Source organism: Stenella coeruleoalba (genome assembly GCF_951394435.1).
Source record: "Stenella coeruleoalba genome assembly, chromosome: 5".
In the NCBI taxonomy this organism is placed as follows: Eukaryota; Metazoa; Chordata; class Mammalia; order Artiodactyla; family Delphinidae; genus Stenella; species Stenella coeruleoalba.
Window position 1 is genome coordinate 143,306,371 of NC_137150.1, and position 14,356 is coordinate 143,320,726.

General features: G+C 54.2%; 1 protein-coding gene across 4 annotated transcripts in view; it reads left to right on the forward strand.

Moving 5' to 3' along the window:
* The window catches only part of ADARB1 (adenosine deaminase RNA specific B1), a 115,740-nt gene extending 101,894 nt beyond the window's left edge, over positions 1-13,846 (forward strand). For 3 of the 4 annotated variants that reach the window (XM_079922294.1, XM_079922293.1, XM_079922292.1), the window contains 2 exons: positions 9,042-9,220; positions 9,975-13,846. In XM_079922294.1, the coding sequence (XP_079778420.1) occupies positions 9,042-9,220; positions 9,975-10,154 (359 nt within the window). In that variant the 3' untranslated portion in view covers positions 10,155-13,846. The remainder of the gene's footprint in view (positions 1-9,041; positions 9,221-9,974) is intronic. The other variant, XM_079922295.1, reaches the window with a different exon arrangement.
* Positions 13,847-14,356: the final 510 nt, after the last annotated feature.

Below are 14,356 nucleotides of genomic sequence, written 5' to 3' on the forward strand. Positions count from 1 at the left end.
AGGAGGCAAGAGTATACAATGGAGAAAAGACAGTCTCTACAGCAAGTGGTGTTGGAAAAGCTGGGCAGCCGCATGTAAATCAATGAAGTTAGAACACACCCTCACACCATACACAAGAATAAACTCAAAATGGTTTAAGGACCTAAATGTAAGGCCTGAAACCAAAAAACTCCTGGAAGAGAACATAGGTGGAACACTCTTTTTTTTTTTTAATAAATTTATTTATTTTATTTATTAGTGGCTGTGTTGGGTGTTCGTTGCTGTGCGTGGGCTTTCTCTAGTTGCGGCAAGCAGGGGCTACTCTTCGTTGCAGTGCGTGGGCTTCTCATGGCGGTGGCTTCTTTTGCTGTGGAGCACAGGCTCTAGGCGCGCAGGCTTCAGTAGTTGCAGCACATGGACTCAGTAGTTGTGGCTCGTGGGCTCTAGAGTGCAGGCTCAGTAGTTGTGGTGCACAGGCTTAGTTGCTCCGTGGCATGTGGGATCTTCCTGGGCCAGGGCTCGAACCTGTGTCCCCTGCATTGGCAGGCAGATTCTTAACCACCACGCCACCAGGGAAGCCCGGTGGAACACTCTTTGACATAAATTATATGGTATTTTCTTGGATCAGTCTCCTAAGGCAAAAGAAATAAATGCAAAAATACATAATGTTACCTAATTAAACTTAAAAGCTTTTGTATAGCAAAGGAAACCATCAACAAAGTGAAAAGACAGCCTATGGACTGGGAGAAAGTATTTGCAAATGATATGACTGACAGGGGGCTAATAGCCAAAATATATAAACAGCTCATACAACTCAATATCAAAAAAACAAACAACCCAGTCAAAAAATGGCCAGAAGACCTGAATAGACATTTTCCCAAAGAAGACATACAGATGGCTAACAGGAAAAAATGCTCAGCATCACTAGGTTTTAGAGAAATGCAAATCAAAACCATAATGAGGTATCACGTCACACCTGTCAGAATGGCTGTTATCAAAGTCTACACATACCGAATGTTGGCAAGGATGTGGAGAAAAGGGAACCCTCCTGCACTGCTGGTGGGAATGTAAATTGGTGCAGCCACTATGGAGAGCAGTATGGAGGTTCCTCAAAAAACTAAAAAAAATAGAACTACCATACGATTCAGCAATTCCACTCCTGGGTATATATTAAAAAAACCCAAAACACCAATTCAAAAAGATATATACACCCCAGTGTTCATAGCGGCACTATTTACAGTAGCCAAGACATGGAAGCAACCTAAATGTCCATTGACAGATGAATGAATAAACAAGATGTGCTGTATATACACATATATGTCTATACACACACACACACACAATGGAATATTACTCAGCCATGAAAAAGAATGAAATAATGCCTTTTGCAGCAACATGGATGGACCTGGAGATTATCACACTAAGTGAAGTAAGTCAAAGACAAATATTATATGATATCACTTATATGTGAACTCTAAAAAATAATACAAATGAATCTGTACACAAACAGAAATAGACTCACAGACATAGCTAACAAACTTATGGTTACCAAAGGGGGAAGGGATGGGGAGATAAATTAGGAGTATGGGATTAACAGATGCATACTACTACGTGTTAAATAGATGAACAACAAGGATTTACTGCACAGCACAGGGAGTTATACCCAATATCTTGCAGTAACCTGTAATGGAGTATAATCTGCAAAAATGCCAAATCACTATGCTGTACACCTGAAACTAACATAATATTGTAAATAAACTATGCTTCAATTTAATAAATAAAAGTAATCTATAAAAAACTTTTTAGAGTTAAAAATAAGAGCCGACATCTTTCTTAAATAAACCAAATACATGTTTTTAAAAAAACAGTAACAAACAAGGCAGCGTCGGGGAGCGAATCCTGACGGATCTGGTCTGAGTTCCGAGGGTCTCTGGGGAGATGGTATGGGAGTCGGGTTGCGGGGTGTGGTGCTGTCAGACCAGGACAGAAAGCTGTACCGCCTGCCAGGGGAAAGCACGTGACTGTTGATAATTGGTGAAAAGAGCTGCTTTTGTGTCAAGACAGTGAAGCCTTAAATGAGAGAGAGAATATAAATGTGAATAAGAATGCGTGTGTATGTGTTTTCCAGGCAGGAATAGGCGTGGGTGTTTTTCTCCTTGCCCCGGTGTCTAGAATAGGGGTCTGCATGCTATGTACGCATCATTCTAGGACAGAATGACCCCCGAGGAAGCAGGAGGGACCAGGTTTGGACCCAGGGTGTGAATTCTTCATTCTTCCTTTTGTCTCTTATACTTTCTGGCCATTATACCTTCTCACTATTATTTTCTTCCCCTTACTTTTGCTGAGTTGATTAAATTGTCTTTTTCTCTTTTTTTGTGCTTGTGGTTTGGAAGTTTTAAATCTTATTTTGTTTTCCCCAGTGATAACCCTTAAATTTTTATCTTTTTAAATTTTATTTTTTTATTTTTGGCTGCATTGGGTCTTTGTTGCTGCACGCGGGCTTTCTCTAGTTGCGGTGAGTGGGGGGCTACTCTTTGCTGCGGTGCTTCTCATTGCGGTGGCTTCTCCTGTTGCAGAGCATTGGCTCTAGGTGCGTGGGCTCAGTAGTTGTGGTGCACGGACTTAGTTGCTCTGCGGCATGTGGGATCTTCCCGGACCAGGGCTAGCTAGAGCCCGTGTCCCCTGCATTGGCACGCGGATTCTTAACCACTGCGCCACCAGGGAAGCCCACCCTTAAATTTTTTAAAGTGGTTTAAATATATTTGATTAAAATTTAGCATGAAAAATTAATCAGTATTTGTAAAGGTCACAGCTGGAGAAGAACTACAACCTCAGGGTTGTTTTCAGTCCACATTCTTCTCACCCTCATCCTTCTAGATTCTGATGTCATCTTGAATTTTAGGAACTTTCAAAAAGCCCTTCCTAATAAGCCTTCCAGACCTATTATCAACAGTTGTTTGGACAGCAGGAGAAGCGGCACACGTCCTCCTCTAATCACTGTTTCCTGTACCCGTGGACTCCCCTCTCTTCAGTTCCACACTCAGGTTTATTTTTCATTTTGCTGAAATATGTCCTTAATTTAGTGGACAGAGTAGAGTTGTTTGTTGATTGCTTCCTGTTTGATTTTTGGGAAAATGCCTGCGCGTGCGGTGCTCTGCATCGGAACGTGCCTTCAATCGCTTGTCTGAGGACCGCAGACACCTCGAGCCTGGCCCTGCGCTGAGAACCCCAGCCGTCCTCCTGTCTCCTGTGTCGCTGAGCCACCTCGATTTTCTTTCCGTCCTGGGACCCCCTTTTGTTTTACCCTTGGAGCATTAAATTTATCGCTTTCCCCTAAAATTCACAGGTTTCAACAGATAAAGCCTAGGTGTGCGGCCGGTTTTCCTTTTTCCTGCTGACGACTGTGAACACTTTGATCTGGGTAATGGAGTCTTCAGGTCAGAGAGATTTTCTTCCGTTTTATCCTTTGCCTTTTTCTCCATCCTCTCCTGGGGCAGAGCTCACAGGTCTCGTCCCGAGCCTCCTGCTTCACTGTGTCCTTTGGTCTGCCCTGCTAGAGACGCCCCGATTTGCTCGCTCACGGCCGTGCCAGGGGCCTCGCGCTCTGAGGGACCAGCCTTTGATGGGGGGAGCTGTCGAGACCGTGTGGAGGCCGGTGCCCCGGGACCCACCGGGCGTTGTCACAGCTGTTCACTCACAGTCGCCTTCTCCTGGCTCTGATCCCCATTCTGAGAGAAGGCGCCACGTCTCCAATTAGGTTTTCAGTTGGTGGCCAAAGAGAGAAACCTTCTGGTAACTGTACTGTCTAGGGACGCTTCCTGAGAAGGACGAGGTGTCCCAGGTGGAGTGGATGGCCACTGCCTGTTGTGGATACACGTGACCTCAAAGTGTGTTCTAAACACTTGAGCGCCTATGGGATGTGATTGGCCTGTTGCTTTTTAAAATTCTCTCTGTGTGGGTGTCTTTACCTATTTCACTGATGACACTTTTGAGGATTTTTCAAAAATAATTGCTAAGCTTCACTGAGCACCGTCTTCAAATCGTATCTCGGGGGCAGGCACGTGCTCCTTCCTGTCATGGAACCCGACCCCTCACACCTGCCCTTGGATCCTCCCCACCCTGTGCGGTGTGTTCCCCGTCACCGCTGCCCACCCCCTTCCAGGTGCTGCTGCAGCAGGGCCCCCGGAAGGTCACGCGCCGCTCAGAACATGAACCTGGCCCAAAGTGCCGCCCGCAGGGCGCAAGCGCCGCGTGTCCCTCCAGGCGTCTGCCGCCCCCATGCCGCCCAGGTGTCCCCCTTTCCCTGCGTCTGCACCAGCAGGTGGAGTCCCTGTCTGGCCCCCCAGGCGCGTTGGTGGGGAAGGGACTTTCCCTTTCGCGCACCAGCCCTGTGCGGTGCCCCGGCTTGACCCCCTGTCCGTGCGATGGGCCCGCCTTCCGGCCGGCTCGCCAGCAGCACACACGTCACCTTCTGGACCAGAGTGCCTGGGCTCCTTCCCGGAGTGGGTGTTTAGCCACCCCACCCTGGGCTCGTGTAAGAAGGGAGTCTGATTCGGCCCGAGGTCCTCTGCGCGGAGCCGTGGCCCCATCTGGGACTGGGGAGGACAGCAGGACAGGTGTGTGTGGCCACCTCGCCCTCACAGGCTCGTGCTGCCCGCTGGTTCCACCCCCGCTCCGTCAGCTCAGGGGGCCTTTTTGAACGAAAATCAGAATGGAAGTCTCGAAGGTGCTCTGCTCCAGGGGCTGCAGGCTCGGGGCTCACGGCCCCGGCTCCACGGCCCGTGTCACCATCGCTGTCGGGTGCTGTGTACTCGGTTTCCTTCCGCTTCAGCTCGACTCAGGTCTTTGTGTATGTGCAGAGCAAAGACCACTTTCAGTCCAGACTGTAACTGCACATTTTCCTGACCGTGTAGCAGTTCCTGTAACGGGAACCCATAGTCGCCCTGGATGTCTGTTACTCTTCGTTCTGTGTGTAATGCATTTGATTACATGTTACTGTGTGAGGAATGTAGGAAGTATCTTTACAAGGGAAGTAAGAAAAATATGAGTGCCCGCTGAGTTTCCTAAGTGTTTACTTGTATCAGTTATTAGGCCAATTCACAGTTTCTCTGTACTTCTGCTCGAAAAGTTCTGATTCAGCACACTTAATTTACAGCAACAGAGGGGCTCTCATTACCAGACAAAGTTGTTCTTCTTTTAGTGTTTTCTGCACCATGGTCTGTGATTAACTTACTACCCTGGTTCTTGCTTTGCAGCCCGGGAAAGATAAGCTCTTCTTGGTGTCCGTACTACAGCAGTGTTGGCCCCGGAGGCTCATAGAGATAAGCTCTTGGGCCCATCTGGGGCTCTCTGCTCCAGGAAAAATGTATGGTTAGTGTTGGAACCTTGGGCTAGCTGTTTTCTCTTTGCCTTATTTTCTCCATTCTTGTTAAAGATGGTAGTTTACTCAGCTTAAAATAAATTTTAAAAACTTGAACAATTAATTGACCGTTTCTAGTTTTAATGCAAAATGTTGTAATTCCAAGGTTTAAGTATCATTCAACAGTAACCCTTGATTTTGACCCTGTTGTAGAAAAGTAATGGAATTGCAAAGGAAAATAATGTAATATGAGCATTATCCATTTATTCATGAAGATTCCCCCACCAGTTGTACCTAAACAGATTCCCCCCCTTCCCCCCACACCCCTCCCTGACTCCGTACTTGAAAGGCTGTGGCCTTGAATAAGCTCAGTGGCAGCTTGGTGACCTGCAGGAACCGACTGCACACCAGGCAGGTGGGCTAGTGACAGCCACCCACGACCCAGACACCTGACAGAACTGCCGGGGGGGAAAACCCCAGAGCTCAGAGCAGGCGTATCCTGGCAGCAGAGTGAAACGAGGAGATGCTGAAACCAGGACTGCATTGAACTCCTAACAGGCTGGCTGTCCCATGCCCTGGGGACATCTAGGAGGAGGCCGGAGCTTCCTCCACTGGAGTCCGGCCCGTGGTGAGGCCCCCAGGCAAGGGCCAGGCTGGGCTCTGGGCTCTCGGTCCAGAAGGGACTTGGGTCCTGGCTTTTCCTCCAGGCTCTCCCTGGAATTGGAGGCCCATCCCAGAAGGAGGCACAAGAGGCCATGCCGACTGCCTCTGTTCAGCCCCCAAGCTGTTTACTCACAAAACACGAATGAACAGCCGCTGTCAAGCTTTTGAGGAAAGTAAACACAAAGGAGGGGATCTATGTAAGAAAATAGAACAACTAAGAGGAAGTGATTCCGAAAACAGAAGAGGATAGAAAGAATAAACCTCACTAACTTGGGGAGAGTACTTAGCAAGTATAGAAATCAAATATTAATTTGAGGGTCTGAGAAATACTCATTTAATGAATATCGAGGGAGGCAGCACCGGTCAGTGCTGTGGGGGCGGGGGGGCGGCACGGTGGCTGCCACGGGGGAGGGGCAGTGACAAGGAGAGGGCGCGGGGGGGCCCCTCTGGGGCTGGAGGCTCAGTTTACTGAGCAGATGCTGACTGCGGGTTGCTCGCTCTGTGAAAAGTTGCACACTTTGTTATACTTCAGTTAAAACATTCACGGAAGGTGAAATCACTCAGCGCTCACGTCTTGGAATGAAAAAATGATTCAGCAGTTTAATGGAGAAGGCAGAAACCTGGAAGGAACCCTGAAGCTTTTCTCAGAACTGGGTCTGTCTCCCTAGGGGTAGTTTCTAAAGTCCCTGCGCTGAGCCCCGAGGCTGGCTGCTGGGGAAGGGGCAGGCCTGGGGCACGGATAGAGGGGCTGCCCTGGGTGCTGGCTTTGCTCTGAGGAGGATTCCCGTGGGCGGGCGTCGTGTACATCTGAGAGGGCAGGCGGATGGCCGGGCCTGGAGTCCGGAGCAGAGGTCAGCCAGAGGTCGGCACTGGCGGGGGGGACCTGCACTCCCTGCTCTGTCCACGGGGTGTGCTTTCCACCCAGCCTCACTGGGGGGCCTCCGACCCCTTCCACCTTCAGACTCTTCTCTGTCTTTCGGGGGATGGTGTGAAGCCAGTCGGTAGCTGGCTGCCAGCTGGACCCCCTCCGTGGGGCTCGGAAGAAGACCTCAGAGGAGGCCACTGTGGCCAGGAGGACTTAGGTGTCCGAACAAAAGATTAGTAGGGGCTAGGCAGTTCTGTGGTTGAACGAGTAGAAGGCAGGGCACCTCTTTTTCTTTTTTATACATTTAGTTTATTTTTATTTATTATTTTTGGCTGCGTTGGGTCTTCGTCGCTGCGCGCTGTCTTTCTCTAGTTGCGGCGAGCAGGGTGTCCTCTTCGTTGTGGTGCACGGGCTTCTTGTTGCAGTGGCTTCTCTTGTTGCGAGCATGGGCTCTAGAGCGTGTGGGCTTCAGTAGATGCAACGCGCAGGCTCAGTAGTTGTGGTGCACGGGCTTAGTTGCTCCATGGCACGTGGGATCTTCCTGGACCAGGGCTCGAACCCGTGTCCCCTGCATTGGCAGGTGGATTCTTAACCACCGCGACACCAGGGAAGAATGTATCTCTTAATCTGCACTCCTCCTGTGGACAAATCATCTTTTTTTTTTTTTTTTGCGGTACACGGGCCTCTCACTGCTGTGGCCTCTCCCGTTGCGGAGCACAGGCTCCGGACGCACAGGCTCAGCGGCCATGGCTCACGGGCCCAGCCGCTCCGCGGCATGTGGGATCCTCCCGGACCGGGGCGCGAACCCGTGTCCCCTGCATTGGCAGGCGGACTCCCAACCACTGCGCCACCAGGGAAGCCCTAAATCATCATTTTTAAAGTGTCCATTTAGTGGCCCGAAGTCACCCTGTGATTCCCTTCAGGAGCTGCGCTAGAGCAGGTCATCCAGCGTGTGGTCCCCCCGGCCCGAGCGAGCTCCGCTCGGTGCCTGAGGCTTTTCGCCTGCGTGGGGGCCCCCCACCTCCGCCTGCCCCTGGAAGAAGCCCTGGGCGACCCTCCGCAGGTGCCCCCGTGGGGCAGCAGCTCCCCGCCGTGTCCGTGGGGGTGGGGTCTGTGTTGAATGTCAGGACCCTTTAAGAAGCCCCGGCCAGTGCTGCTAACAAGAAGCTTCTCCGTCGTGTCCGGATGTTAGTTCAGAACCAACCACCCCCTCCTCCTGCGACCAGCCAGCGACGGGGTAAAGGGGAGGCCGGACAGAGCGGGTGCCCACTCCCTCCCCCGCACGCCCTAGGGGAGGGGAGCATGGACATCCCGTTAAGCGTGCGTCGTCCCTTTAAATGAATCTCCCCGAGGCTGGTGGCTGTAAACATGAATTTTCTTTATTGTCTCTTCCTGCCGCTTTCAGAGGAGCTGCTGTTTTGCCCTGAGGAAGTGAGGCTTCTGAGCGAGGCCTGGGCGCCAACTGGGGGCTGCCTGGACCTGCTGTCCTGGCTGTAACGTTCTGTGCGAGGGAGGAGTAGATGGCCACCAAGAGCGAGGGCCGGGCTGAAGCCCCCTGGAGGGTCCAGGTGCAGGCCAGCTGCTGTCGTAGGCGCTGTGGCCTTGTGTCTGCCGTCTGCGGGGTTGAATGACCGGGCTCTACACGCAGGGGGGGCGGGGAGTGTGCATTCAGTCCCCGGCGGCGACCTGAGCGTGTCCCACTTTCAGCCCCAGGACGTGAGCCTCGGTTGGTCAAGACAGGAGGGTTGAACCCTGCTGAGGAGGCACTGTCTCGCTCGTACACGCCCCTCGAGAGCCGGGTTTCCTGGATCGCTCGTGTCTTGCGTGTGAGGCGGGGGCTGAACTCGCCTGGCCCCGGCGGCCAGCATCTGAGCGCCAGGCGCGCTAACAACAGGAGCACAGCCGTGTGGGCCCCTGAGTCACTCCTGGAAGTGGGGCCCCCTCCACCCAGGTGTCTAGGGGTTTGGCCCCGAGTGAGCTCGGGAGCGCATGGAGTCTCGGGGTTGGGGGTTTCTACGGGCCCACCCGCCTCCCTGCACAGACAGGTGTGTTTCTGGGCGGCAGGGACTGGGGCGGGCTGCTGGGAGGGCAGGCGCGCCTGGCCAACCGCTGTCGGGCCGCGTCCCCGCAGCACGCACGCCGGGCCCCGCGTCACCCGCCCCCATCTCGTTCTAGGCATCAGCAACGCGGAGGCGCGGCAGCCGGGGAAGGCCCCCAACTTCAGTGTCAACTGGACGGTGGGCGACTCGGCCATCGAGGTCATCAACGCCACCACAGGGAAGGACGAGCTGGGCCGCGCCTCTCGCCTGTGTAAGCACGCGTTGTACTGTCGCTGGATGCGTGTGCACGGCAAGGTACTGAGGCGCCCTTCCCCACCAGCCTGCCCGGGCGGCCGCCCCACGCCTGGTCTCTTCTGGGTGCTCTTGGCTGACAGTCTGGCCCTGGCTCCTCAGATTCAAAGCAGGCTCAGCCCCCCCACCCCAGACTCCCACCCCAGCCCGCTGGAGCCTGGGGCTCGGCACTCCCGCGGAGTCCTCCTCGGGGCCCGCAGCTCGGGGCGCCCTGGGCCCCCCCGTGTGTTTGGAGGGCTTTGGTTGGGGGTTGGGGCTTTGCAGCAGCACGGCCCTTCTTCCCCACACAAACTGCCCTCTAGTGAGTCAGTACGTTACCAGCTTCCATTTACTTGTAAGTCGGGTCAGTAGCTTTTATTTGTGATGGGCAGAGGTTGCTGCGTCCCCGTGGCGGGACCCTCACCCGCGCAGGGGGCCTTGGGTAGCTGCCCTGCTGATTCTAAGATCTGCGCAAAAAATTTGGAGGAGATGGGGGGGGGGGGCTCGAGTTCTCCCTGTGACCAAACGGCAGAGGTGTTGTTTGTTAAAGACATGCAGGTGTGAAACGCGACCTTGGGGTCACTTGGGGCTGAGGACGCAGACCCTCGGGGTGTCCAGCGTGGCTCGTGTGACACGGTCCCTGGGGACGGCACTGTCCCTTGGCCCCCCCAGAAGCAGCACTGTTTGAAACGCCGTTTTTTGAACATCATACTGAGTTTCATTTTCTACCGTTATTGCTTAAACAGTTGCACTTGTTTTTTTTTAAATCTTTCTACAGGTTCCCTCCAACTTACTGCGGTCCAAGATCACTAAACCCAACGTGTACCACGAGTCCAAGCTGGTGGCCAAGGAGTACCAGGCCGCCAAGGCCTGTCTGTTCAGAGCCTTCATCAAGGCCGGGCTGGGCGCCTGGGTGGAGAAGCCCACGGAACAGGACCAGTTCTCACTCACACCCTGACGGGTGTGCAGCGCGGCCCCAAACCTCGCAGCTGAGCCGGGGCAGGTGTGGGATGTGTGGGAGCTGGGCGCGCGGCACCGTCCCCGGGGCAGGCGCGCGGGGCGCGGGGTCTGGCGTCTGGGTCCCGTGTCACCACCTGGCATCTCTCTACAGCAGTGTTCCCCCTTTTGAATCATCCAGTGACTGCTTTCAACCTCAGTTTACATTTAGAAGTTGAGTTCTACTGAGTAGGGCTTCCTGAAGTTTAGGAAAAATAGGAATTACTTTGTGTGAAATTCTTGAATAATTAATTTATTCAGAACTAGGAATATGGTTTATAAATAAGAAGTAACTATGTCAGGTCACTCTTACGCCACATTACTTTGATTGCAAAGAAGCATTTATATACGGAGGGAGTGAGGAAATAGATAGGAGGCAGTAACCTAAAGAAACTGTACCCCTGTCCACATGTAGGTCCCTGTTCCCCGTAGGCGCCTCCCTGGGAGAGGACTCCCCGCACGGAGCCCACGTCCACAGCGCAGCGACCCGTGGTGGGGCGCATGGTGTCGCAGCCAGGTCCCTGCAGCCTCCAGTGTCCTCTAGAAGTTTCTGTGCTCCTCGTAGGACCATATCATGGAAAATCGTCTCCCGGTTGACTTCTAAATAATCAGAGGTCAAACATGGTCAGTAGGCCTGGCCATTCATTTGGGTTTTTTAAGCAGTATTTAACTTTTAGGGACTAGAAGGGATCCACAGGGGCTACTGCACAGTAAATCACCTAGAATTCCCTCTGGTCCTTCCTCTGAACCTCCTGGATGTGAATGACTGTCCCAAGATCTTCACAGGATGGAAATAGAGCTAAGGAAGTAGGTATTCATTCTTGGAAAATGCCACGTAAGGCATATTTTCTAATCTTTCCAGCTTTATCAAGGACATGTTTGAAGTACAAGTGTTCAGGCTGAGAGCTGGCAAGACAAAGTGTTGCTGGTGGGGTCTCGACCAGGTTGGGATGTTGGTGTCACGGCAGGGAAGGGGGGTGGTCTGGAGTTGGGGGTGCCCGGGACACTGCTCGGCACCCCACAGCACACAGGCCAGTCCCAGGCGGGCCGAGCGAGCCGGGGGTCAGGGCAGGCGGGCAGGTGGGGACCCCGGGAGGCCGCCCCGCCCTGACGCAAAGGTCACAGCACGCTCCTCCCGCTTCCATGGAGGGTCGGAGAGGAGCTTGTGCCCTTTGCTGAGTCAGCACCAGTTCCTGGTTCCGGGGGGTCTTGGGGGTACCATAGGCAGAGAGGGCCCTCCAGCCAAGTCCAGGCGCCAAGCTGTGTGCCTGGGTGTCCCGTGTCCTTTATGGGCTCAGAAAACTCAGAGCAGGAACAGGACGGCCACTGGCACTTTGGCCCAGAGCCCGGGCGCTCAGAGTGGGAGACGTGGTCCCAGAAGGTCACGTCTCCAGGTGTCTCCGCGTCTGCATGGAGACTTGAGGTGCTGCGCCCCGTGGGCGCGTGCAGGGCAGGGGGGGAGGGGGCCACACTGCCGGGGCCTGGCCGGGTCAGAGGACGAGGGTTGCCCGTGCCACCATCTCTGCAGGGCGTTTTCTTGTCCCGACCCCGTCGGCACAGGGCTCGGGCCCGCGTGGCCCACGGGGCCTGCTGTGGTTTCACCCGAGAAAAGAAAGGTGTCTGGCGGCGCCCCCCGACCACAGCAGTCTCCTGCACACTCAGAAAAGACATCTGTGAGTCCCTGCATTTTTATTCTTCTCTCTATAAATGGTATTTTTTCTAATGGGGATTGGGAGATGGACTTAGTTTTTAAAAAATATGTGGATTTTGGTTACAAAGTCCAGAGGAATGATACTGCACGTGCACACAAGCAGGCCAGGACGCCCGGCTCCCCCTCTGTCAGCCGACTGTGGACCTGAGCACGATGCCCCCACCATGCCCCAGCCCAGGTAAACGAATGCCTTACTGTGTGGGTCCGTGCCGCGTGGCTGTGCCCCGCTGCCTCTCCCGGTTCACATCTGTGCGACCGTCCAGGACAGACCTGACGCGGGGCTCCTGCCCCGAGGGCACCCAGGCCCGGGGAGGAAGGTAGCCAAGGATTGCGGGCGAGGGGGTCGGGGACCGCTGGGCGGCAGGGCCAGGCGGGGCTGCGGGGAGTCGGGCTGGGGCAGGAGGCCTGCACAGCTCCTGGGACAGGGCAGCTGGCACACTCCTCTGTAAGCAGGAAAAAGGAGGAAATGCACACCCCCCAAAAGACAAATCAGGGCGCGCAGCCCGCCGTGCATCACCACGTAGGCATTTCCTTGAGGTGTCGTTTTGCATCCAGGGTCCTTAATCTGGGTTTTAGAAACTTTGGAAATCTGACACAACCAAGCCCTTGATCTTTTGAGAAAAATCTTAAACTTTGAGGACATTTTGGCCGGTGGGGTTTGGGAGGGTTTCTGTTCTGTCTCGGCAGCCAAGCCTGTAGTATGTATTCTGCAAAGACACTGGCCCTGCTGCGGTGCCTGGGGCCACTGGGCAGCTGTCCTGCTGGCGGGAAGGTCCGCCATAGAGAAGTCTCATTTTGTGACCCGAGCCAGGGCTTGTGGAGAGGGTGGCCGAGGTGGGGGCCGTGATCGCTGGTTCCTCAGCCCTCACCCCTGCTCGGGGTCGGGAGGCCTCGCCTCCTCCCTGCAGTTTGACTCTGAGTCTTAATGGGGCTTTTCGTCATCTTTTTCTATTTGGAGATTTTTATTATAATCAAAAACAGTTATTTTATTTTAAAATGTACAAGCCCACATTTCACAAGGTATTAACTTCTCTGGAATTTATTTTTTTTGAATAATTTTGTTGCTTTCCAGACTCTAGAATCCCTGCTTTCCTTGTAATTTCACGTGGCCGAGCCTCCCAGTCTCCTGGGGTAGCCAGGTCCCAGAATGGAATTGGTGGGTGCTGGGAGGGGGAGCACGCCCTGCCCCTTTTCTCCAGGAACAAATAAAGACAGATGGGATTTTTCCATTTCCAAAATATTTTACACCAAAATGTAAGGTCTGCCCCGACTATAAATTTGATCCAGCATGAGAAGTAAAATCCCATCTCTAAATTCTGTGAAATTAGTGAATCTCTCAGAAGGTTTTCTTTTTATCAAAACTATATGAATGGAAAGAGCAGAGTGTGAGTCCAGCTTCGCGTGTCCTTTTCCTCGGCGTGTCCTGTGACTGTCTCTCCCTGGCCAGAGGCCGGCCCAGGGCACTGGGGTTCTGTGTCCACATGGCTGGGAGGGGGAGGCTCTGGCGATCTGGACTCTGAGCTCCTGTTTCCGGCAGCGCGTGTGCGCTTCCTCGTTCAGTGTCTGGAGGTGCACGCCCCCAGCCCCGAGGACTCTCATCTTGGCCACGGCTTGGGCTGCTGTTGCATTGCGGACCCAGTCGTGAACAGTTAAAGGCGGTCTGTGGAATGTTCGTGGAATGAGCCCCGAAAGCTGTTTGCTTCTCCAACTTTGGGTTATATGCTGTTAATTTTATTCTAGAATTCGGACACTTCATATGAATGTAATCCCGCCGAGAGCGCTGTCACCCAGGCGCACTCCTCGGTGCCCCCTGTGTGTCCACTGATGTGCAGGCCACACGTGACCCCCTGCATGAGCTTCCTCCTGCACTGAGACCAGCCAGCACCGAGCATGAGACCCTGTGACTCAGACAGAGGACTTGAGACGTTCTCAATAAAACCATGTTTCACTACCACAGCCTCGCTGAGATTCTCTCTCCTCCCTGGTTATTTCCCACCTTGGTCCAGAGTAGTGTTTGGGAAGGTGTGGGTGGGCGCCAGCCGAGGGCACTGGGCCGACACTCCACTCCTGTCATCTGTGCGTGGCTCTGAGCGCCTCCCCTGGGGCTTGGGCCCTCTGATTTCCCCCCCACCCCCCGCACGTGGGTTCCTGGCACACGCCGGCCACTCCCCCCCCACGTGGGTTCCTGACACACGCCGGCCACTCCCCCCCCACGTGGGTTCCTGGCACACGCCGGCCACTCCCCCCCCACGTGGGTTCCTGGCACACGCCGGCCACTCCCCCCCCCACGTGGGTTCCTGGCACACGCCGGCCACTCCCCCCCCACGTGGGTTCCTGGCACGCGCCGGCCACTCCCCCCCCACGTGGGTTCCTGACACACGCCGGCCACTCCCCCCCCACGTGGGTTCCTGGCACACGCCGGCCACTCCCACACGTTAGGCGGAGGAGTGGAA